Below are 26,023 nucleotides of genomic sequence, written 5' to 3' on the forward strand. Positions count from 1 at the left end.
AGAATCACAAAAATAACACGGATTTTGCCTGAAAACAATGTTTTTCATTGTTTCCAGCCGAATTTCATCTAATTTTCGCGTAAAATTCGAGTTTTGAAGCACTTTTTCTCGATTTTGAGTTAAAAAACCGGAAATTTCAGCCAAAAATTGAGCTAAAACTGTCAAAAACCGACCAAAAACGAGTTTGGCGGTAAAAATCCCGATTTTCGACAGCATTTTTTCAAAAAAAAAAACGCAAATTTTTGTGCTCCGAGCCCCAAAATGTCACAAAAATCTGTTTTTTCTGTGATTTTTCTGATTTTTGAGCTGAAAAATACCGATTTTGTATGTAAAATTTAAATTTCGCATTTTCTATACCAATGTATCAATAAATTTGAGATTTCCCTAGGTGTCCCCGCCCCCCTTCAGCTGCTTGCCAAGCGGATCCATTTCTGGCTATTCAGAGGCGATTCCACAAGAAGAATAGGGAAAGGCGAAGAAAAGAAAAAGGAAGATTATCGGCTTATCCGGGGCACACGGCACCCCGGACTGTCCTATATCCTCCTATACAGTTTTGTCTCCTTTTCCTTTTCTACAATTAGCAATGCCCCCCCGTCGCCTTCAAATCGTCCGGTGTGTTTACTTTCACCTCTTCCCGGAAAACTTTTTCTCTTTTTGATTATAACAATTAGCTTGTTTAATTAGTAATTTATAATTATCTTTTTCCTCTTCCCTTTTGCTTCTTTTGGCGAAAAGTGGCGCCAGATATACACCCTGCAAGCATTGTCAAGAAAGTGGCGATGTGGCTCAACTGGGTGCGTGTTGGTTTGCAACGCGGTGGGTTGAAGGTTTGGTTTTGTCCACGGGCGGAACTTTTTTTTGTTCTCTTTCTCTCAAATTCCTTTAATTTTCCTTCGTTTTTTTCTCTTTTAGGACACTCCGTTTGCTAAGATCTCGAAACTTGGAAAAAATTTGCATTTCTCTATTTGCCCAACCCAGATTTCCTTCACTTTGTTTGCCGCCCTTCGGATGCGGTCCGTTGATGATATGATACTGGAAAATAGGTATAGGAAAAGGGATACAAACGTTTCGGATTTCTTGCAAAACAACGACAACTGCCCACTTTTTGTTGTGGTCAGAGTGAAAAACACGAAAAAAAAACTTTTTTTCAAAAAATAGTAGTCGAAAAGTTCCGCATTTTAGGCGAAGAAGTGTCGCCAAATATACACCCTGCCCTCCCTTCTGCAGAAATGGCGGTGTGGCTCAACTGGGTGCGCGCTGGTCTGTCACCCGGCCGGTTGATAGTTCGCTTTTGCCCCTCACCCCGGAACTTTTTTTCTTCTTCTTTTTTTGGTTTTCTATGTGAAATCAAATTCCTTAAAGTTTCTCAATTGTTTCCGACTCATTGACACCCACCACCACAGCACCTCTCATGCGTATAATTTAGTATTCCTTTTTTTTGGAAATCCGTTCTTATTTTCCGAAAAAGGCGTGTCTTGACTACATTCTTTGAAATCCGTTATTCGTTATTCGTTATCCCATTGTCTTACAGTTTTGGTGTCCCAAGACGAGACAATGATCGGTCGCTTACTGTTTCTCATATTCTTGCTGCAGCAACCGGGTAAGTAATTCACGGCACCGTAAATCCACAGGACCGTAAACCCACAGGACCACCCATGGCCTAGCTTCTGCAAAAACTCGGCCATCAACTTGACCATTTTAGGACCCCTCCACTCGTGTCAGCCCCCGATGCCAGCCTCATCGTTTCAAAGTAATGGGGTCTCCATGACAGTACCCTCTTCTCCACAATACATCCCTGCTAATGGCGCCCCGATAGACCAGTCTGCTCCGATCCCACCACCACCACCACCACCGGCGGTGAATAGCGCCGGAGGTTTGGACCAGTTGGAAATGATCAACGCGCCGGATAATAAGGTGGACAAGAGTCGAGAGGTGAGAAGGCTCTCGAAAATGCTTCAGAAAATGCTAAAGAAATTCAAAATTGTACAAAAAGTATATTGTCGGAAAGCTAAAGACATGAGGATTCTGAATCTGTTTTCAAATTTTTGATAGGACGAAAATGAGCGGAGTTACACGACTTTGAAGTTGGAGCCCCTGTGCTCCAAACTGAAAGGTGTGTATCTCGGTTCATTTTAGTCCAGGATAAAATTTGAAAAGAGATTCAGAATCCTCGAAATTTCAGCTTTTCAGAAATATATACATATTCTTGGTTTAGTCAAAATTTCGAAATTTTTACTGCATTCATGAAACCTAACATTATCAGTCCCAAGTGTTTGTGAGCCACGATGTTTCTTTGAAAATCAGAATTCTTGATTGATTTTTATATGAAGAAAAAGCTGAAGTCATGAGGATTCTGAATATGTTTTCAAAATTTTTCTAGGAACAAAATGAACCGAGTTACACAGCTTTCAAGCTGAAACCACCGAAACTGACAGCACATCACTTTCAAAGTGCTGTATCTCGGTTCATTTTAGCCCTAGAAAAATTTGGAAAACAGATTCTGAATCCTCATGACTTCAGCTTCCTAACCATATAATTTTGATGTTTTTAAAATTTTAACAAGATCATATTCTAGCAGGTTGAACTTCGGCCTGAAAAGCGCTGGTGTTCAAACTACAGACGTCGGTGTTCCGGTGTGACTAATCGGTCACAAAGTTAGTGGTCTTCGTAAAAAAAACCGGTTTTTAGAGAAAATACCGACAAGTTTGTACTTTTTAGAACGAATAGTCGGAGTGTCCGGGAGAAAGTTGTTTTCGACCTGCTAGACATTCCTTGAACCATGAACGGGAGCCAAAAATCTTCGAAAAAATGCTTCAAAAAACAGTTCAGAAATTAATTTTTTGTTACAAATAGTATATGACCGAAAAGCTGAAGTGATGAGGATTTTGAATCCGTTTCCAAATTTTTGGTAGGATGAAAATGAGCGGAGTTACACGACTTTGAAGTTGGAAAAAATGGTGACATGTTGCAAGCCGCTTTTTTGACAAAAAATTGTTGTTTTTCAAATTAAACTTTATGTTGCTAAAAAGTTTGAATTGCGAGGATCCTGAATCTATTTTTAAATTTTGTGTACGACCAAAATGAGCCGAGATACATTACTTTCAATTTGAAGCACCTTCGACAGTAGGGTCACCAACTTCAAAGTCGTGTAACTCCGCTCATTTTCATCCTATCAAAAATTTGAAAATTGATTCAGAATCCTCATGACTTTAGCCTTCTATTCATATAACAATCGTTCAAGGATAAAAATTTTAAGAACCGAAAATTAGCGGAGGTATACCCCTTTCAATTTGGAACACCTTCGATAATAGGGTCACCAACTTCAAAGTCGTGTAACTCCGTTCATTTTCATCCTATCAAAAATTTGAAAATTGATTCAAAATCCTCATGACCTCCTTTTTCCATTGCTACCACAACCATCTCATCCAATTTTCCAGATCACCCCCTACCCTGGTTACATTCCTCCTCCACCACCTGCCGCCTCCTTCCCAACTCTCATCGACAATTCAGACCTCCCCCCGCAATCTCGTGTCAACCAGCAATCCTCCAACACGTACCGCTCGGAGACCCCTCTTCAAATCCTGTCTTCAGATACCCGACGTGACTTTTCGTGTCCTTCTGAACTCACCTCCATCACTGATTTCCTGACATGCGTCCGCCGCTTGTCTACAGTAACCCTGGATGAGCACAATATGCTGTGTGATTTCGAAAAGGACTCCGGGTGTCGATTCAAATCGATTTCCAGTCCATTGAGTGTTGGAAACTTCCCGAATGCTGATCACTATCGGACGTTTGCTAGTTTGGCGGGACGTCCTGAGGAGGAGCAGCCATCTGGAAATTTTGTGTTCTTCATTGAGCATCGGGTAAGGTCGATAGGAATTTAGATGTTATTTTGAAAATTTGTGAAACTTATAGAAAAAGTCAAGAGCTACATTTTTGTAGTTGACAACTTTTTGATAGCTCCTTTAAGTTTTGAGATATGCACCTTTAAAGATGGTCAGTTTACAAGATAATGTAAGCAAACTTTGAGAGCGCGTTATGGATTTGTGTAATGTCTAAAACATTTGAAAGTAGGCTAGTTTTGTAGATCAAAAGTAGAACTACATTTTTTTAGTTGGAAGTTTTTTGATAGCATTTCACGCTTTTGAGATATCGGAGCGCAAAGTTGGAGGCGCCACCTAGCGAGAGGGAGGAGTAGGGGGAGACGCAGAAAAGTCGGCAGCTCTGGTTTCTTTGCGTCTCTCACCTCCGCCGCCTATCTTTGACACCACGTATCTCAAAAGCATGAAGAGTTATCAAAAAGTTGTCAACTACAAAAATGTAGAACTATCCTTGATCTACAAAACTAATATAAATTTGAAAAAAATTATGCAATTCCTGGCACAGTGCCAAGTGCTAAAAATTGGCAAGTTTTTTTACGCATCAATATTGACTAAAATGCCTAAATCTACATCAGATCTCGTAATTCCTTATACGGACTCCGTAAATCTGCACAAGGCTCCGTAAATCTACAGTAAGCCCTGTAAATCTACACTAGAGCTGCTGTGGACAGCGTAAATCAACACAAAGTTTTGTGAATGTGCATCAGATCCTGTAATTCTACATTAGGCTCCGTAAACCTACATTAGGCTCCGTAAATCTACATAAGGCTCCGTAATACTACACTAGGGTTGCAGTAGACTGCGTAGATGTGCAGTAGTTCCCCGTAACGTCACGGCACAGATCCCGTAAATCTACACCAATTCCCGTAAATCGACACTAATCGCCGTAAAGATATACGAGGCTTTTTGTGACAATTTACGGAAAGTTTTCCAACATTTCGGTAGAGCGCATCTTCCACACACCACAATTCTAGTTACAAGAATTATGTGCTACAATCTTCCTAACAGGTCATTTGCTCTCTTTATTGTTCCCACCTCAAACAGCTGTTTCGCTACGAAATTTGAAACTCTCAGTTCCCCAATTTCCAGGGCACCGACGCCGAGGACGAGTTCATCATGTCCACCCCAATAACATGTCAAAAAGGGAACGGAGTTCTGAAATTCAACTATTGGATAGTGGGACAACAAGACAAAGTGATGCTCAGGGTGTGCACCCAGAATCATCTCTCGAGGTCTTGCACCCAATCCATCGCCTATAACGCCCCGAGTGCCTCCATCGCCATCGAAGTCGTCCATCCGAATTCCACGTTTTTCGAGTTGGAAATTGTGGCCTCGAATCTTGTGGACCCTGCTGTAATTGTCTATGATAACATTGAGTATAAAGCAGAGCTGTGTGAATGGGATCAGCAAAAAGTGACGGAGGATACTGTAGATGAGAAGCCGATCGCGTCGGTTGACTCGTTTTTTGAGGCGGAGGAGAGGGAGGAGTCTAAGGAAGATCCATCTGGGGAGCAGAAGAAAGGGGAAATTTCAGAAGAGAAATCAGAGTTATTGGCGAACCCCGTGCCAACGAGACCGATTCGATTGTCACCGAGAAGAGCGGAGAGTGAGTTAGATACAATTTACATGTCTAAAAAGCTGAAGTCGTGAGGATTCTGAATCTGTTTTCATATTTCTTGTAGAATGAAAATGAACGGAGTTACGAGACTTTGACGTTGGAGCATGGTGCTCCAAATTGAAAGTGGTACATCTCGGCTCTTTTTGGCGCTAGAAAATTTTTTAGAACAGATTCGAAATCCTCATGATTTCAGCTTTTCAGTAATATATAAACATCCTTGATTTAGTCAAAATTTTGAGCTTTTTGGTGCAAGTAAACTCGTCATGAAGCCTAACATCAGCCATCGCCAGTTCTGGCAACTAAGTTCCAAGGGTGTTGAACTTGAATGTCGCGTATTTTCGCAATCTTTTATTCTATTCAAAATCTGAAAGCAGATTCAAAATCCTCACATCCTTAGCTTTTCGTTCATCTAATTATTACTTAATGTTGGTCAGCATTTGAGGAAAAGAACCTTACTCAAAGTTTAATCTCATTCCGGCTGGTGCCATGCCAAAGGCGATATCATGCATGCCGCTGATTTGTCAGAATTTAATTTTTTTTAATTATATGTTGCATTGTTGGAAAGCTGAAATCATGAGGATTCTGAATCTAATTTTAAATTTTTTCTGCGACCAAAATGAGCTGAGATACGGCGCGTTTAGTTTGACGCACCCAAAGTTCCAAGGGAGTTGAAGTTGAAAGTCGTGTATCTCATCTAGTTTTAGTAATATCAAAATTTTGAAAACAGATTCAGAATCCTCCCTTCCTTAGCTCTCCGTTTATGTAACGTTTACTTGATTTTGATCAAAATTTGAGAAAAATGACCTTACTCAAAGTTTAATAATGCTCGGGCCTGTGCGTGCTGGAGTCGACATCTTGCAGACCGTTTTTTGTCAGAATTCTGTTTCTTAAACTGAATTTTATAGTGTTAGAAAGCTGAAGTCATGAGGATTCTGAATCTATTTTCAAAATTTTTCTAGGACCAAGATAAGCCGAGATACGGTACTTTGAATCCTGAACCTCTAATCGAATTTCTGAGGGAAAAAGTTACCCCCGAGAAGAGCTCTGTATCTCCGCTCGTTTTGGTCCCAGCAAAAATCTGAAAACAGATTCAGAATCCTCACGTCTTCAACTTTCCAACCATACCAATCATTTTCTTATTCCAGTGGAGCAACTAATCTCCGAGCTCACCGAAGAGGGGCGTGGCTCCGAAGTTATCGAGGACTCAGAGGATCGAGATGAACCGCAGACAGTTTGCAAGTTGTTAAATTGCAATTTTGACGAGAACATGTGTAATTATAATAATTACGTGAATGACAGTATGAAGTAGGTCAAATTACAACATTTAGATTTTGGAAACTGAAAAAATTTCAGCATTGCCAACTGGCAACTTGGGAACAATCGGATCGGCAACCCGCATACAGGAGTGAGAGAGGGCAGTGGTGAGTTTGAGTTTAGGTGTAAATTTACGAGGTGTCGATTTACGAGACATAAAAAATCTTTCCAGGCTTCCTGTACGTGGGCACCGATAGCTCCGCCAACTCGAAACTTGTCAACTACATTCTTGAATCGCCTGACCTCTCCGTCGACGAGGACTTCCACCTGACGATGGACATCTACCGTAGATCAAATGACATCACTCTCCAAATCTGCATAGACACACCATTCTACTGTCCCTACACCATAGATCCATTCGACAAAGAGACGAATTGGATGGAGGGACAGATGTTCATGATTCCAAAGGGGACACTCAAAGTTTATATAAAAGCGATTCAGTGGAAACGATTCAAGTGGTTGGCTATTGATAATTTGAAAGTGACTTCTAACAAGTGTTAAAATACCAAAAGTTTGTAAGAGTATAACTTTATGGCGTGTTGTCCCACAATTTCAAAATTAAGCTAGTATTGTAGATCAAAAATCGATCTACATTTTTGTAGTTGGAAGTTTTTTGATAGCACTTCACGCTTTTGAGATATCGGGGCGCAAAGTTGGCGCCCCCCCCCCCCTCCACGAGAGAGTGAGCGAGGAGAGACGCAGAGAAGTCAGGCGCCCTCGTTTCTCTGCGTCTCTCCCCTCCACCGCTAATCTTTGACACAACATATCTCAAAAGCGTTAAATGCTATCAAAAAATTTCTAATTACAAAAATGTTGCTCTATTTTTGATCTACAAAACTCGCCTAATTTCAAAATTGTTGGAGGTCACACTATTAAGTTATACTCTTTCGAACTTTGGTATTTTTTTCAAGAATTTTCTTTTTCTTTCAATTTAAAAATAATAATAATATTAACTTCTCATCTCTAGGTGATAACTCTTGCTTTAACTTGTGCAATTTTTACTTTTTTTTTTGAAAAATGAAATAAATTTTTTTGTCAGTGACCTCTTCCAAGTGGTAAAATTGGTGAACGTGGAAGGGGTGTAACTTTGTTATTTGGTGTCCAAAAATGTTAAAAGTAGGCTAGTTTTGTAGATCGAAAATAGTTCTACATTTTTCTAGTTGGAAGTTTTTTGATAGCTCTTCACGCTTTTGAGATATCGGGGCGCCAAGTTTGAGGCGCCACCGAGAGGATTAAGAGACGCAGAGAAGTCGGCCGCTCTCGTTTCTCTGCGTCTCTCCTCTCCTTCCTCTCGCGGCGCTCATCTTTGACACCACGTATCTCGAAAGCGTGAAGTGCTATCGAAAAATTTCCAACTACAAAAATGTAGCCCTATTTTTGATCTACAAAACTATCATGATTTTGAAATTGTTGGTCATCACACTATTCAGTTATACTCTTTCAAACTTTTGCAATTTTTCATTTTTTCCAGGAATATTATACAGTTTTCTTCCTGATATGACTCATGTGATTTTTGGTCATAATAAAAAGAAATGTAAAACAATAAAACTTTTTCTCATACCCTACCCTCCCCCATTCCAAAACCACAAAATTATACGAAAATTTTCCTATAAATATCAGCGCCCATCCTTCCCAAAACCATCGAAAGATGAATCTTTCCGCTTTTCTCCTCGTATTCCTTCTCTTCGTATTCTCTCCGATTACGGTAGTCCACGGTGGACGTGTCCGTTGCCAACGTGAGGCTCAGTGCGGTGTCGAGGAGGTGTGTGACGATGGGTACTGTATGACGGTCGACGAGATGTTCAAGAAGTACGGGAAGATGGTGAAGACTGGATAATGGATCTGTTTAAGATATGACTTGTGAAATGAAGCATTGCAAAACCCAAATTATTTTATTTTATTTTATCTATTGATATGGAAAAGTAGATCAAAAAAAGTTTAATCAATATTTGGTCAAATTAGCTTTCGACATTTTCGACATACTTCCAATCATACTCGTCGTTGGGTAGATTTGAGTGGGGACCTTGACTCCAAACAGTCTTCGGATAGCCGTTCGATACTCGGAGCTGAAAAAGAATATATAAGGGTGAAAAAAACGCGCTCTATTGGAAATTAGACACGTCACGCCCAAGAAAAAGTTAAAAAAAAAGTGAAAAATTGCTCGACTTTGAAGAGGCATAACTTCTTACTGTTTAGCTCTACAATTTTGATTTTACTTTTGTTTTGTAGATCAAATTTCGCTCTACATTTTTGTAGTAGAACATTTTTTGATAGCTCTTCACGCTTTTGAGATATCGGGGCTCAAAGTTGGAGGCGCCACCGAGAGGAGGGGGAGAGACGCAGAGAAGTCAGCCGCCCTCGTTTCTCTGCGTCTCTCCTCTCTTCCCTCTCGCGGCGCCCATCTTTGACATCACGTATCTCGAAAGCGTGAAGTGCTATCAAAAAACTTCCAACTACAAAAATGTAGAACGAGTTTTGATCTACAAAACTAGATTAATTTCAAAATTGCTGGACATCATACTATAAAGTTATACTCTTTCAAACTTTTTGCATTAATTTTTTTTCATTTCAATTAAACCTATCTTTAAACACTTATATCTCAAAAACTAGAAAAATTATCGAAAAGTTTCCAACTACAAAAATGCAGTCCTACTTTTGATCTACAAAACTAGCCTATTTTCAAATATTTTGGACAAAACACAAATCCAAGACGCGCTTTCAAAAGTTGCTTACTTTATCTTATAAAACACAAAAACATTGCTAGCACACGCCATATTCAACCCAATCCCAGCGTAGATCATCATGATATGCTGCGTATCGATATTCGCCACCAGGTGGATACTCAAAATGTTCACCACAGTTACAGTACACCATCCGAGGATTACAAAGATTACGGTGTAGAGGATAGATTTGAAGACCACTTTTAGTTGGGATGCTGGAAAAGTTTATTGATTGATTTTTAAAAATTTTTTTGACCTACCATTCCCGGTGACACGTTTGAGCTTCAAAAACGTGATAAAGTAGGTGATAACCACTCCAACATTGATAAAAAGTCCGCCCTCATTAAATTTCTCAAATGAGTCCCCAGACATGGCCAACGGGACTTGACAAATAACAGATGTCGCTGAATCCCTTTGGATGAATGACGACCCATTGAGGTATACGGTATAGAGAATTGGAAATGATAGTTGGAGGAGTAGATACATGGCGGGTCTTGAGCAAAGCTTTCGGTAGATCATAGGGGATTGGCAGGCGAGGAATCGATCGATTCCCATGGATAGTAGAAGTGGACCACTGATGCAGAGTCCGATGCAAGAAGGGAGGAGGAGCCAGAAGCAGAGTTCTTGGGAGCTGGAGCCTGAAAAAAGTTCAAAAATAGGCTAGTTTTGTAGATCAAAACTAGCTCTACATTTTTAGTTAAAAATGTTTTGATAGCTCTTCACACTGCTGAGATATCGGGGCTCGAAGTTGGTGGCGTCACTTTCAAGTGGAAAAAAAAAAGTAAAATATGCTCAACTTTGAAGAGGCATAACTTTTTTAAGTTTAGCTCAATAATTTTGATTTTACATTTGCTCTGTAGATCAAAAATAGCTCTACATTTTTGTAATTGAAAATTTTTCGATAGCTCTTCACGCTTTTGAGATACGTTGGGTCAAAGATGGGCGCTCCTCCAGCGCGAGGGTGAGGGAGGAGAGACGCAGAGAAGTCAGCCGCCCTCGTTTCTCTGCGTCTCTTCCCTCCACCTCCTCGAAGCGCCCATCTTTGACGCTTTCTATCTCAAAAGTGTGAAGTGCTATCAAAATTTTTTCAACTACAAAAATGTAGCGCTAGAGTTGATCTACAAAACTAGTTTTATTTTGAAATTGTTGGACGACACCTCATCAAGTTATACTCTTTCAAACTTTGCAGTTTTTTCGAAAGTTTTGGACTTCAGGTGTTAAAGTTACATCAAGTCAAAGTTGATCAATTTCACCTCCATAAAAAAGCTGAAAATTGAAAACAAAATGTCCGCATAGATGGAGCATGTCTGCCGCACAAGTCAGTGTAATCATATAGTGACAGGGTGAGTTAAATTTTCTGAAAAATTGTTTTTTGGAAAGCAGTTGAATATTTTGAGACATACCGTTCCCTGAAAAAGCAAACGATCATAATCATATTTCCAACAAGTGAAATAGTTGCACACACAAAATAAAACAAGGCGATCGGGATGAGTGGTGGCGGAATTTCAGATATCATTGTAAAATTCTGAAATTATTGAGACAAAAGCTTTATGCCAGGTTTTTTATAGAAAAGGTATAGATAAGATGGAAAAAAAATAAGTATGCACCGCCCGTTTTTATATTGTCTCTTCCTAGACACCCTGCCGCCGTCACAAGTCACTTTGGGAATATTTCTATTCCAGTAGACGATTAGAAACATTAGGTAGGATAACAATACTGGTCATCACTGGGCCCCCCATGGTAGGCTAAAACGGAAATCACAAGTTGTTAGGTGATGCGGAGCACGTGATGCTTAGATTTGAAATTGAGAGAGCTGCAAACCCCCTGCTAGACACAATTGAGTTTACGGTCATGCAAAAAGTGAATGAGTAATATAATACAATTGAGCTTTGGAAACCCACTTACTAAGTGTTATGAAATTATGATGATGCTCGAAAAAAGTTTTCTGCCAAAATTACCCGAGGTGTCACGGTCTAAGTCTTTGTTCCACTATTTCTAAATTATATTCATTGTGTAGATCAAAAATAGGGCTACATTTTTGTAGTTGAGAACTTTTTGATAGCTCTTCACGCTTTCGAGATATGAGCTTTTAAAGGTGCCTCAAACAGCAGGGTGTGTCTCTTGTTTTAATGCCCAAAGTTCATTACATTATATCTCCAAGACAAGAAGAGCTATCAAAAAGTTGACAACTAATAAAAAGTGTAAAATTTTATGTTCTATATTTTTGTAGTTGACAACTTTTTGATAACTCTTTTAGTTTTTGAGATATAAAGCTTCAGAGATCAGAGGCTTAGACGGCGAGAGGAAGAGCGAGGGAGACGCAGAGAAGCGAGAGTGTCTCGTTTCTCTGCGTCTCCTTCCTTTCAGTTTTTGCCGCTTATGTGTAGATGTTTTGTTTTTACAATCGTTCAGAAATTTGTGAAAATTAGTTTCAGAAAACAAGGAACATGAGAATTTCAGATTTTTTTGAATTTTTAGTGACAAATCGTCCAACTTTGACACTGTGCCACGGAGTTTGTGATTTTCCAATTAGTACGAATTTAATATGGTTGTATAGATCAAAAGTGGATCTTCATTTTTGTAGTTGACAACATTTTGATGACTTTTCTAGTTTTTGAGATATGCGCCTTTGAAAATGGGTCTCTTCTCAGAACGTTCCTTTTTCAAGAACCTGTCTTTGAAAGCGCATAACTCAAAAAGGAAAATAGTTATCAAAAAATGATCAACTGCAAAAATGTGGAACTATTTTTGATCTACACAATCAATATAATTAAACAACAGAACAATGTTATGTGATATCATGACACACTATCAAAAATTAACATAATTCACTGTTTTCATATGCTCAAAAGCCAAATCACTATATTTGGAAATTTTCTATTTCTTATAACTATTTATGCTAGAATTTAAAAAAGATTAACATTTCCCGGTAACAGGATGAGCTAACCAAAAATCTAAGCCTAAGAATCAAAAAACTGAGAAAAAGTTCTAAAATAGCATATCCCTGTCATAAACTATTATAACAAATTCCTAACGACCCTATAGAAAAATACATTCTTTAGAATTTAAATAAAAATATGAATAAGTAAAAAAAGAGTGACCAACGTGCATACATACGTGAGGTTACTCATATAAAGTAAATTGATTACAAAATTGATTGATTGAATAAAAAATGTCTAGATAAAATTTATTGAGGGGAAAAAAAGAAATAAAACAACAAAATACTATTTTTCTAGGGTCTCAAAGGTTAATAGGAACAACATAACATATAGAATAAATAACATGAAATTTAACACACCACAGCTTTGATTTTGTATTTTTTTTGGTAGATCAATGACAACTTTTTGATGAGTTCGGTCTGAGTTTACGCCGTAAATCGACACCAAACACCGTGAAGTGTGAAAAATTATTGCTCAACTTTGAAGGGACATAACTATTTTACGTTTTGCTCAGCAACTTTGATTTTACATTCGCTGTGTAGATCAAAAATAGCTCTACATTTTTGTAATTGAAAATTTTTCGATAGCTTTTCACGCTTTTGAGTTATGGGGGCGCAAAGTTGAAGGCGCACTGAGCGAAAGGGAGCGGAGGGGAGAGACGCAGAGAAGTCAGCTGCCCTCGTCTCTCTGCGTCTCTCCTCTCCTCCCTCTCGCGGTGCCCATCTTTGACACTACGTATCTCAAAAGCGTTAAATGCTATCAAAAAACTTCCAACTACAAAAATGTAGCTCTATTTTTGATCTACAAAACTAGCCTGATTTCAAAATTGTTGAACATCACACTGAGAAGTGATACTCTTTCAAACTTTTGCAATTTTTTTCAAATTTTTTTAAAACAATCATCTTTAAACGGTTGTATCTCAAAAGCGTGAAGAGATATCAAAAAGTTGTCAACTACAAAAATGAAGATCAAGTTTTGATCTACACAACATTGAAAATTAAAACTGCAACATAGTAGGGGCCACAAGACTCATTCGCTTCGTAGTCCCAGATGGATCACTCTTGCTGATATCAGTAGAGTGTACTTTCAATCCTAATAGTCTTCGTATCCCGGATCGGTACTCGGAACTGAAAATGGATTACTGTATTTTTTTGTTTTCTAGAATCTGCGTACTTGATAGCATAGAACACAAAGACATTAATGGAACAAGAGATATTCACTCCAAATCCAGCATGAATCGACACAATTTCAGAAATCCTTCGATTCTCAATTAACCCTATCGCTACCGTATTCCCGATAGTTACAGTAGTCCAGCCAACCAATACAATGATAACTGTAAGGGATATCGACTTGAAAACATATTTCATTCGGTTGACATCTCGCTCTTTATAGCCTCGGAGTACTAAGTAGGTGTAGATATAAATGATGACTATTGCTATATTTATTGCATTACTCGCATAGGTAAAATAGCCAAATGCTTGACGAGGGAGGGCGAGAGGTGCCATGCAGATTATTTGGCTGGAAAAGGTTCAAAAAACTTAAAAAAAAAATCAAAAAAATACCCAAAGTTTGAGAGCCCGTTACAGCGTTACCTGTGACATGACTTTTTTAAATTCAGATTGGTTGTGTAGATCAAAAATCGCTCTACATTTTTGTAGTTGGAAATTTTTCGATAGCACTTTTCGCTTTTGAGATAGAAAACTTCAAAGATGGGCACCTCAAGAATCCGAAGGGGAGAGACGCAGAGAAGTCGGCCGCTCTCGTTTCTCTGCGCCTCTCCCCTTCCTCTCTCTCGTTTGTGGCGCCTCCAACTTTGAGCCCCGATATCTCAAGACCTAGAAGAGCTATCAAAAACTTGTCAACTACTAAAATATGTGAAATTTTATGCTCTATATTATTGTAGTTGAGTTGCCGGTGGCAAGGTACCCTCATAACCCTGTAGTCTCCGAGTCCTCACAATAAATACGCAACGACACTCCGCCAAAGGCTCACGCGCCTACCGTAACCTCAGCGCGTCAGTTCACGTGGACACGTGTACTCCACGTGGCAACAAGTAGTTTTCTGAAGTCGGTTGGCTTTCAGAGTTAGTTCTAATTTTAGCGTTGGTGCTTTACCTTTGTTTTGTAAGTTTTACGCTCTCTTATTGTATTTTCTTGCAATAAAGTAAATTTATTGTAAGAAACTGTGTATTTGTCGTCTTATTTTATCAGGACCCTATAACCCCGTATTCGTACGCGGGCAACTTGGGGGCCGAACCGGTTATTCGTGTTTCTTAGTGAAGCTTTGAATTTATCGTTTGGGCGAGTATAAAACCCAGGCGATTTCGATCCAACTGGAAAGTTGGATAACTGCCGGTCATGTGAAGTGGAGCGATTCGGCTGCGAGTGCGGGCGAAAAGTTCAAAACGTGGGAACAACTGCTGGAGTTCCTGGACGCGAGGACGACGGAGAATGTGGTGGTGGCCCAACTGAAAAAGGAGTCGGTGACTTCGGAGCCACGGATAAAGGAGGACAAATGGAGTCATCAGTGATGTCATCTTGGTGGACAATCCAAATTGTTAATTAATTGTTTGTTTTAGTAGCAGTGTAAAATTAGGGTAGCATTTTGCATTGAGGTCTCCTAAAGACAACTTTTGTTTATTTTGATGTTAGGGTGGTGTGACTGAGTTTAGGCTAGGTGGTGTGAGATAAGGGGAGAAGAATGTAAGTCGTATCTGTGAGAGTACTCGAACCGGTCGGGGCCCGGTTTCTGTAAAGGGGGGGAAGTTGCCGGTGGCAAGGTACCCTCATAACCCTGTAGTCTCCGAGTCCTCACAATAAATACGCAACGACACTCCGCCAAAGGCTCACGCGCCTACCGTAACCTCAGCGCGTCAGTTCACGTGGACACGTGTACTCCACGTGGCAACAAGTAGTTTTCTGAAGTCGGTTGGCTTCTCAGAGTTAGTTCTAATTTTAGCGTTGGTGCTTTACCTTTGTTTTGTAAGTTTTACGCTCTCTTATTGTATTTTCTTGCAATAAAGTAAATTTATTGTAAGAAACTGTGTATTTGTCGTCTTATTTTATCAGGACCCTATAACCCCGTATTCGTACGCGGGCAACTGTTGACAACTTTTTGATAGCTTTGCAGGCTTTTGAGATATGCGCTTTTAAAGATGGTTCTTCCTCCTGAGGGAGATAGAGAGGGCGCAGAGAAGCGAGAGTGTCTGACTGTCTGTCGCAAAACCCCTACCTGTTATAATCAATCAATTGAAACCCATAACCTATTAGAACTATAGTAAAACCAATGGGAAACAATAATTGAGCACATAAATAGAGCGTCCCTTGACTCAGCAGAGTCCTATAACTGATTGGAAACCGGCATGCAATAAGTCGATCGATCCCGATAGCTAACAGTAAGGGACCACTGATACAGTAACCGATAACCGTGAAGAATAGCATGAAGTAGCAAGACGCTTGGCTGGAGGTTTCTGAAATAGTCCAATCTTTTCAAATTCACACCAGTTCGATCAAGCAAGTCTAGCTCTCTATTTTTCTAGTTGACCGTTTTTTGATAGCTCTTCTAGATCGTGAGATATCGGGGATCAAAGTTGGAGGCGTCACAGAGCGAGAGACGCAGAGAAGTCAGACGCTCTCGTTTCTCTGCGTCTCTCCCTTTATCCTCTATGCGTCCATCTTTGACACCACGTATCTCAAAAGCGTAAAGTGCTATCAAAAAATTTTCAATTACAAAATTGTCGCCCTATTTTTGATCTACAAAACTGACCTAGTTTCAAAAATTTTGGATATTACATTATAATGTTAGACTCTTTCAAACTAAAACGGGAAACCAATCCACTCACCACCCATGAACAACTGATAATTAAACACAAAGTGCCCGGATACATGAAACAAATCCGCCAAGCAATTAAGGGTGATTAAATAATTGACAGGTAGCTTGAGTTTGGCCTCTTTTAAGAACACAACTACCATAACTCCATTTCCAATAATTCCAATAATAGCACATAGTAGATAGAACAATGCGATAGGGGCCAGTGGCAGGTGGTTGGCGGCGATCATTTAAAGAATGAATGTAGCCAAAAAGTGCTTAAATGGAAACCAATATAACCCTCAGGGTACTCAATTATCACAAATTGATTATATCAATTTATCAATCAAAAAAATTGGACTCGCCATCAAAAACCGGAAGTCAAAAAATATGTGATCTTTTGATTGGTTTTGATAGGTTTTTGGTTTTTTTTGTTGAGATTTTTGAGATTTTTGAACTTTTGACAAAATTTTTAGTGATCTTACTCAAAAAAGGGAAAAATTAGTGCAGGCTATGTACATTACCTTTTAAAATAAAGCGGGCTGAACTCAAAGTCACGTAGCCAATTGATAAATTAATAATTTATGAGAAAAATTGAATTACGCATTGCCTGACATTAAGGTTTACACATACCAATTCTTTTTATAGAAAATAAACATTTATTTCTGACAAAGGTTACTGTAGTCAAGCAGGTGTAGATTTACGAGCGTAAATGCTTATTCTATATGTTCCTAAAATCATTATCAAAATGGAATGTAAACTTTCGATTTACATAAAAATCATAATACAACGCAATGGTTAGAATGAAGATGAGTGGTGCGACCACCACGGAGATCTTGTCGATTCGGCTGATCGAGTTCTGGGCGACACCGAATGGGTCGGTTTTGATGTTCTGAAATAATTCAGGCTTTATTAATTTTATATACATTATGTAGCTCAAACATGGATCTTCATTTTTGTAGTTGAGAATTTTTTGATAGCTCTTCTAGTTGTTGAGATATAAGTGTTTAAAGATGGTTAAATTTTTTTTAAGTTGAAAAAATTGCAAAAGTTTAAAAGAATATAACTTTGTAGTGTGATGTCCAAAAACTTCAAAATTAAGCTAGTTTTGTAGATCAAAAATAGGGCTACATTTTTGTAGTTGAAAATTTTTTGATAGCACTTCACGCTTTTGAGATACGAGGTGTGAAAGGTGGGCGCGGCGAAGGCGAGAGACGCAGAGAAACGAGGGCGGCTAACTCGTCTGCGACTCTCCGCTCTCACTCTTTCTTGGGAGGAGAGCGCCAACTTTGACATACGATATCTCACGACCTAGCAGAGCTATCAAAAAGTTGTCAACAATTAAAATGTGTAAAATTTCATGCTCTACATTTTTGTAGTTGATAACTTTTTGATAGCTTTTCCTGTTTTTGAGATATAAGGGGTTAAAGATGAGTATTTGGTTTCTCAGCGTCTCCAGTCGCTTTTTGACATCCCTTGAGGTTTCTAGGCCACCAAGTAAAACAGAAAATGTCTAAAATTTCAAAAACAAGACGGTTTTTCAGAAATGAAAAATGATGATTCGAATTATTGTGTTTTCAAAAACAAAAGTGCAAAATAACAAGCTATAGAAAATGCGCTCTACGGTCATTATCATTAGAGCGCACTTACATGATCAATCATCCAATAATACAATCTCCATCCCACATTCTCCTGTCGGAACGACTCCATATTCGTCGTGTTGTTTTCTGCCTCGTTCTGAAATTTATTCGGTAGATCAAATTCATAAATTTTTTGAAACCTGAGTATTCGTTGTCTCCATATGACTAATCTTCCTCATCAGCTGTATCGATTCGTGTTGCTCACTTTTCTTGGGGTGACGGACAGACATAAATCTGGTGGCCTTGTTGGGAAGGGAGCGCTGAAAATTTTTTGGTGGTCTAGCTATTTTTCTAGGCCAGTATTTCTAGGCCAGCATTAACAAAATTCACTTAAAATTGGATCGTTACCGTAATAGACACAGGTTTCGCTGCATTCCGACGCTCCATCGACGGATAGGAACGACTGTTTGAATTTCTGGAATGAATGGAAAATTTTCAGAAGTAAAATTTACATATCTGGGAAGCTGAAGACGTGAGGATTCAGAATCTGTTCGAATTTTTGAATTTGAGTAAAAATGGGCAGAGTTACAATGCTTTTTTTGAGGCATGGAAATCGAACGGCGTATCTCCGCCAATTTTTGTCATAAAAACTTGTTATAAACAGATTCAGAATTCTCACGTCTTCAGCTTTTCAGTCATATCAAAATTTTTAGAATTGGGTAAAAATGGGCGGAGTTACACCATTCCCCGTTTTGCTGCGGGTTACTGGTGTTTGCATCAGCGGGTTAGAAAACAGAGCTGAAATTTTTTAGATTTTGACATATTCTAGATTAAAATTATATTTTTTAAAAGCTGAAGACGTGAGGATTCTGAATCTGATTCTAAAATTTTTCTAGGACGAAAATAAACGGAGATACAAGAGTTTCAATCCGAGCGGATTTTAAAGTCTGGGTGCTTGGGACTGAAACCTCTGTAACTTTGTTAATTTTCACTTAATTTCAAAAATTCAAGCGGATTCTGAATGTTTATGTTTTTATCTTTCTAGCTGTTTAAAATTTGTTTAAAAAAAATTGAAAGGAAAGTTTCGTTAGCAAAACATATACTCTAACTCACACTGCCTTTTGAAGGAAGGTAACTTAGAGTCAGGCTACTGTATTACTGAATAAAAATATATATGCCAATAAAATTTGATATCATGAAAAAGCTGAAGACGTGAGGATTCTGAATCTGTTTTCAAAATTTTTCTAGGACAAAAACTGGGGGAGATACGCTGGTGTCTTTTCATGCCTCAAAGTAACAGGCGCTGCAACCATTGCACCTTTGCCCATTTTTAGCCAAATTGAAATATATTAATATGGCTGAAAAGCTGAAGACATAAGAATTCTGAATCTGTTTATAAAAGTTTTCTAAGACATAAAATGGCGGAGATACACCGGTTCAAATTAACAGGTATCTATTTTTATGCCTCTAGGTGAGGGACGCTGCAACCATTGTAACTCCGCCCATTTTAAACAAATTTTAAAAATGTTGATATGACTGAAAAGCTGATGAGGTAAGGATTCTGAATCCATTTTCAAATTTTTTCTACGACCAAAATAAACTAAAATACAGGACTTTAAAGTTAACCAGCCCTACGGTCTAGACAAAAACTGCCTATCTCAGACCATTTTCATCCAATTTCAAAAATTCCAACGGGTTCTGAATTTTCACGTCTTCAGCTTCTAACTCACTTCGGAATCTGCTTAATAATCTGTCGCAAGCGTTCCCTTTCCACTTCCTGAATCTCCGGATCGCCCGTGTTGTACTTGGTATGATAGTGGACTACGGTAAACTCGACCATACATATCAAATGGGTCAGATAGCATATCCAAATGTAGACTTCCAGCGCAGTCGGACTGTCAACTTTGGGGGAATCCGATTTGCTATCAAGTGAGATCAAAACTATGGTAAGGACGTTGGTAATTCCAATGCCAATCCGTTCGGCAGTCGCTTCTCGTTTCGTGAAAAACGCCACCCAACACAACAGTACCACCAGGGCGCACGGAACATAGAAATTCATCAGGAAGTACCCAAAGTGTCTGTCGAAATAAAAGCGCACTTCCAGCGCGGAGTACTCCTTGTCTCTCGTCAAATTCGCCGCCTCATAAACCTTAAACGTTAAACGTTAAACCATAAACGTAAGTACCGCTCAAAAGGTTATCAACTTTGACAGTGTTTTTTGGTATCACCTGATTGTCCGACAAATTTTATTTTGTATTGGTTGGACAGAGCAAAAATAGCACATAATTTTTGTAGTTGATCATTTTTTTGTAGGGGCACTACCATCAAAGTTACAGGATGTCAAAGTCATATTAACGAAATTTTCTAGTTTTTCACTTTGGCAACCTGTAACTTTCAAGATAGTGTTCCTACGAAAAAATGGTCAACTACAAAAATGATGTCCTATTTTTGCTCTGTCAAACCCATACAAAATTGAGTTTATCGGACAATCAGGTGACACCAAAATACACTATCAAACTTAGTCATTTTCCACAGAAAACAGCCAAGTTGATAACTTTTTGATCAGTACTGTAAATTAAACCTTAAATCCAGAAAGTGAGAATTGTGGAAGATCGGCGATACTCTCGTAGTCAATCTTCACTCCGTTATCCTCTCCCATTATCCTCCATTTATATTGAACCTCGTCGGATGAGTAGGCGTAGGAGCCGATGATAAGGCGGCACGCTTGCTTGTCAAGGGGGTAGCGACTCATGTCCATTTGGCATTTGGCTGGAAATTATAGGAGATAAGTAAAATTCAAATTTGCTAAATATCGACCCTGATACTCAGCTAAATGGAAAAACTTGAAAATTCGAAAATTTCAAGTTTTAAGAGAGTGTAAGAAGCGTTTTTGGTTTGAGGTCTGATTTTGAAAAAAATTTAATTTGATTTTTAGGTCAAAAAATGCCAAACATTTCGTTTTTTTCAGTTTCATGTAGATTTACGGCTCCGGGACGTTAAATTTGCTGAGTATCGACCCTGATATGCAGCTAAATGGAAAAACGTGAAAATTCGAAAATCTCATGGTTCCGAAGTGTCTCGTTTTCCAAATATCTGATTTTCACTTAGACACTAACCTTTTACCGTAATCCTACTCGAGTACAGTATCGTCCCGTCAGTCTCCAACCGTACCAATCGATTCGAAGTGGTGATGCCGTGCACATAGCTACCGGCTCCGTTCCAGAAGTACTGAAAATTGGATATTTTTCAAAAATTATTATTGCTGCGTCATCATGGGCATGTGATACGGAGCTTGGAAATTCTGTGAGTGCGGCGAATCAGGTGAGGTTAATCAACTTTAACTCCATGTAACTTTATAACCTTAAGTCCAAAGTTTTTGAATTTACTATCATTGTATAAATCAATTCTAGCACTACATTTTTGTAGTTGAAAGTTTTTTGATAGCACTTCACGCTTTTGAGATAGGGAGCTCAAAAATGATCGCTTCGTGCAGACGGAGGGGAGAGACGCAGAGAAATTAGGGCGGCTGACTTCTCTGCGTCTCTCCTCCTTGGCCAACTTTGAACCCCGATATCTTAAAAGTGTGAAGAGCTATCAAAAAGTTGTCCACTAATAAAATGTGTAAAATTTCATGCTCTACATTTTTGTAGTTGACAACTTTTTGATAGCATTTTACACTTTTGAGATACGTTGCGTCAAAGATGGACGCTTCGAGCAGTCTGACTTCTCTGCGGCTCTCCCTGCGTCAACCTACCGTATCCGGCTTCCAAATCTTATCCAGCATCGCCATACTCAACGACAACTGCCTGAACCCAATCCCACTATTATTGAAAACCAGTCTATCATCCGTCCACATTTGTCGGAAGTAACAATTAAACGAGTAGGTGTAAGCCAGGTCGGCCACTGGGCCCATAGTCCGGATGAATAGGTCTATGTAGACTTTTGTGGGTTTTCCGGCTGAAAATTTATGGGCAAAGTAAGAATTCGACAGGTTTTGACCTATGTACTGAGTACTACACGTTAAAAAAAACTTTCGAAAATTTTTGAAAATTTAAGAGCCCTTCATGGCCCTTCATTGCATTTAAAATTTTTAACGTTATATTTTATTACTATATCAAATCCAGGGCTACACTTTTGCAGTCGACAATTTTTCATTAGCTCCGCCCACTTTTGAGATACGCTCCTTTAAAGTTGACTCCTCTGTGCGCGAACCTTACCAGGTACTTATTTTTAAAGGCGCATATCTCAAAAATGGGCGGAGCTATCAAAAAGTTGTCAACTACAAAAATGTAGCCCTGGATTTGATATATTAGGAAAATATAACCGTTAAAAAAGCTACTCAGAAGTTTACATTTAAATCCCGGTCGAAAATGTTGATCATAATTTTTGAGGACATCATTCAGCAGGTGTGTCACGTTTTGTGCGATACCGGATTCTCTGAAATTCAAACTTCAAAAATAATTAATTTAAAAAATAATTACCGTTTCACAAAAGCATCCCGTTTAATCCGTGTGCTGCCTGGCTTTTGATATTTTACGTTTTCGATTCGAAATTTGAAATTTTCAGCCGAATTTTCAGCCGCCACACTCCCAATAGCCAGGAAAACGCATAGCTCTCGGAGGTGTAGCATTTGTGTAGGTCAAAAATAGAAATGTGCCTTCCATTCGCCGAAAGTTTTCATACAAATCGTTTCTCTGCGTCTCTCTCATCTACACACTCTCTTGTGCGGCAAGAAATCAAGGCGTTGAAAGGCGTGAACGGTCCCTTGGGAAGTGGTGTTGGAAGAGCCGTGTCTGAGCTCTGATGATTGAGATGAAAGATGGGAAGAAATGGGTGTCGACAAAGTTTATTCGAAGAAAAATAGAAAAACAGGAAGTGAGAAACAACAAAAAATAGAAAAAAAATTGAAAAAATTCAGATATGTAACAAAGATACACGATTTTCTAGAAAGTGGTAACTACGCTCTATCGCACTATCCAATAGAGCGCGGTTGCATAGCAAAAAGAAAAAAAGTTATGTTAAATGTCATATACTCCGCTTGAACAATCGATCCGTTTTGATTTTCCGCGCGACTCGGGCAACTGAAAACATTGAATTTTGGTAAATTTTGACCAGAGATAACTCTGTCAAATACGACCCAAATTTTTTGATTCTTGGCTTATTTTATAGAAAATGCCTAGGGCTTTATTTTAATAGTTGACAACTTTTTGATAGCTCAAATGGTTTTTAAGATATGAGGTTTAAAGTTGGGCGAGTGAGAGAAGCACAGAGAACAGGGGGGGGTGACTAACTTTTATGCGTTATATCTCTAAATCTAAAATATTTCTAGAAAAGTTGTCCACTAAAAAAATACGTAAAATGTTAGATTGATCATTTTTGTAGTTGACAATTTTTTAGTAGCTTCACTAGGTATTGAGATATGTGTCTCTAAAGGGAGGTGCCCAGAAAGTTTTTAAAATGCATTTCAGCTACTAAATTGTTGTCAATAAACGAAATGTGTGAAATTTTATAATTAGTATTTTTATAGTTAACAATCTTCGAATTAGTTTTTGAGATATAGACTTTGAAAAACAGGTTGCGAGAAAGAGTGATGAAAGTACAATTGTCTAACTTCTCTGCGTCATATCTCAAGACTCAGAAACGCTAGAAAAAAGTTTTTTACTAAAAAAAATATATTTTTCTGATAATTTTAGTTGTTGACAATTTTTTGATAGCGTGTCTAGGTTTTGCTAAAACTCCAGTGAAAACATGTAAAAAATTGCTCAACTTAGAAGACGCATAACTTTTTTGCATTTTGCTCCACAATTTTGATTTTACGTTTACTCTGTAGATCTAATCTTGCTTAACATTTTTGTAGTTAACAGTTTTTTGATAGCTCTTCACGTTTTTGAGTTATCGAGGCTCAAAGTTTGAGGTGTCACCGAAAGGAGGAGAGAGACGCAGAGAAGTCAGCCGCTCCTGTTTCTCTGCGTCTCTCGCCTCCGCCGCCTATCTTTGACACCTCATATCTCAAAAGCGTAAAATGCTATCAAAAAATTTCCAACTACAAAAATGAACCCCTATTTTTGATCTACAAAACTAACCTAATTTTGAAAATGTTGGACATTACACTATAAAGTTATACTCTTTCAAACTTTTGCATTTATTTTTCTAAAAATGTTTCAAAAACTCACATTTCCTCCAAGTCTTCTTTGTCTTTCTATGCGATAGCACATAGAACAACGTGAATGCGGTTCCCTGGTGTGCTTGAGTGAACACCGAATAAAAAAGTAAACCTTTAAAAAATAGTTATTAGAGCGTACTTTCCCCATTCCAAACTCACCACCCGTATAAGTCTTCACAAATTCGAAATAAACACATAGCAGCATATGAAACACTGGGAGTACAACAAAAAACGCTTGAATCCCACAAGAAATGAGGAATGAGATGACAACCTGCATATGATATCTCATAGTTTGGACAGACATGGTATCTTTTGCAGATTGGACGATGGCGATGGTTGTAATACTACATAGGACAAATACAAAAGCAAATAGTACGGTGACGGAGCAAGCCACGCCCATCATAACCTCGAATTCCCAAACGGTTGGGTCGAGGACGTAGTACTTTGGACACCAGATGAAATCCAATTTATACTTTTGATAATACTCCTGCTTCCACGTATTCTGATATTCTAGACTATCCACGTTGAACAATAAAAGTATACTTGCAACACTGACAATCATCAGAAAATAATTGATACCCGCCAGTTGGTGGGCGCGTTTTAATAACACGTTCGTCGAGTTTTTTCGGAGAATTAGAGAACGAGATAATAGCATTAGACGGCAGTGAGCAATGAATAGTGTAGTTGTGTTAATGCCTGCAAGGAGAAGTTTGACGCCGATAAAATAGGAGAAATTGGGCAAAGTTCGGAGAACAAAAAAATTTCAGCGGAAGGTCTGGTCATTATGTAAATGATGGCGTAAGAAAACGCGCTAAACCCACATTTTTCAAAAATGTTCGGTAGAGCGCGATTACAGACTCTAATTGCTAATTGCTAGTAAACGCGCTCTATTGAAATCGAGAGACGAATATTAGCATGATATGTTTTTTACAACTGCGCTCTACCGAAACCAATGAAAATTGTGTGCAAAATTGAGAGACTCAGAGAAAAAAAATATTTTTCAAGAGCTTTTCGGTGGAGCGCAGTTGTTAAGACTGTGCCGAGCTTATAGAGCGTAGAAATTTGAGAGACACAGACAATCAGTGATTTTTTCTCAGACGACTTCAATAGAGCGAATTTGCAAATTTAGATTTGGTAACTGAAAAAACTAATACTAAAATTTTAAATTTTTTAAAAATCTCCTGTGGTACAACCGCGCTCTATTGGAAATTACATGAAATTCATTTTTTTGTGAAAAAAACCCTATTTGCTGCTTGAGGGACTAGTTTTCCAAAGTTCGAGGGATTTCTAGGCCACCCAAGAACTCAAAAATTCCCTGTAATGAAAACTCGCTCTACTGGACTTTCATAGCTTTTTGGGATTTTTGAATTTTTTGGTTTTTCAGAAAGGATTTTTAAGGTTTTTCGGATTTTCAAAAAAAAATTTTGGGTTTTAAAGGATTTTTTGGATTTTTTTTTCGAACTTTCAGTTTTCAAAAATAAAAGCTCACCATGATGAATCACCAACGCTGCTATCAAATACGTTATCACCCTTGGGTACACATCTCCCAAGACTCCGCCCACTTGGAGTCCCAACACGGGAACCACGAATTGTGGGTAGAATAGTGTAGACATGTCGATGAGTTCCAGGAAATTTCTGGAACAAATGTTTTTAAATTTTCGCAGAAAAGTATGGACTCGGCACAGCTCTTACAACTGCGCTCCACCGAAATCGAAGAAAATAGTGTGCAAAATTGAGAGGCTCAGAGAAAAAGATATATTTTTTAAAGGGGCGGAGCGGAGTTGTAAGAACTATGCCGAGCTAATAGCAAGAGCGCTCCACCGAAATCAAAATAAATTTTCTTAGTTCGGTAGAGCGCGGTTGCCTGAACCATAAGGACTCACAATATGACCGCAATGAACTGTGCCGCCCGAATATATTGACTTTGTGTGTCCGAATAATACTTTAACAGAAAAACCGCCGCGGCATAAACTGGAAAACTGTAGACCGGTGCCCAGAGGA

General features: G+C 38.6%; 4 protein-coding genes across 4 annotated transcripts; 1 reads left to right on the forward strand and 3 right to left on the reverse strand.

Moving 5' to 3' along the window:
- Positions 1-1,728: 1,728 nt before the first annotated feature.
- GCK72_016676 (uncharacterized protein) lies at positions 1,729-7,314 on the forward strand (the record flags this gene model as incomplete). Its single annotated transcript, XM_053731626.1, has 6 exons — positions 1,729-1,932; positions 3,438-3,863; positions 4,971-5,487; positions 6,645-6,804; positions 6,853-6,920; positions 6,986-7,314. The coding sequence occupies 6 exons, from the start codon at positions 1,729-1,731 to the stop codon at positions 7,312-7,314; spliced, it is 1,704 nt and encodes a 567-aa protein (XP_053580539.1).
- Positions 7,315-8,404: 1,090 nt separating this feature from the next.
- On the reverse strand, positions 8,405-11,049 carry GCK72_016677 (uncharacterized protein; the record flags this gene model as incomplete). Its single annotated transcript, XM_053731627.1, has 5 exons — positions 8,405-8,655; positions 8,797-8,879; positions 9,547-9,748; positions 9,794-10,164; positions 10,937-11,049. The coding sequence occupies 5 exons, from the start codon at positions 11,047-11,049 to the stop codon at positions 8,405-8,407; spliced, it is 1,020 nt and encodes a 339-aa protein (XP_053580540.1).
- A 2,420-nt stretch (positions 11,050-13,469) lies between these two features.
- Positions 13,470-13,977, reverse strand: GCK72_016678 (uncharacterized protein; the record flags this gene model as incomplete). Its single annotated transcript, XM_053731628.1, has 2 exons — positions 13,470-13,599; positions 13,646-13,977. 2 exons carry the CDS (start codon positions 13,975-13,977, stop codon positions 13,470-13,472), a joined length of 462 nt encoding a protein of 153 aa, XP_053580541.1.
- A 3,023-nt stretch (positions 13,978-17,000) lies between these two features.
- Positions 17,001-25,635, reverse strand: GCK72_016679 (uncharacterized protein; the record flags this gene model as incomplete). The annotated part of the gene is made up of 11 exons (XM_053731629.1): positions 17,001-17,171; positions 17,930-18,016; positions 18,060-18,179; positions 18,268-18,334; positions 19,590-20,008; positions 20,441-20,628; positions 20,976-21,087; positions 21,614-21,816; positions 24,033-24,134; positions 24,182-24,718; positions 25,512-25,635. The coding sequence occupies 11 exons, from the start codon at positions 25,633-25,635 to the stop codon at positions 17,001-17,003; spliced, it is 2,130 nt and encodes a 709-aa protein (XP_053580542.1).
- Between the last annotated feature and the right edge of the window lie 388 nt (positions 25,636-26,023).

The sequence above is a fragment of the Caenorhabditis remanei genome, chromosome V (assembly GCF_010183535.1).
Source record: "Caenorhabditis remanei strain PX506 chromosome V, whole genome shotgun sequence".
Classification (NCBI taxonomy): domain Eukaryota; kingdom Metazoa; phylum Nematoda; class Chromadorea; order Rhabditida; family Rhabditidae; genus Caenorhabditis; species Caenorhabditis remanei.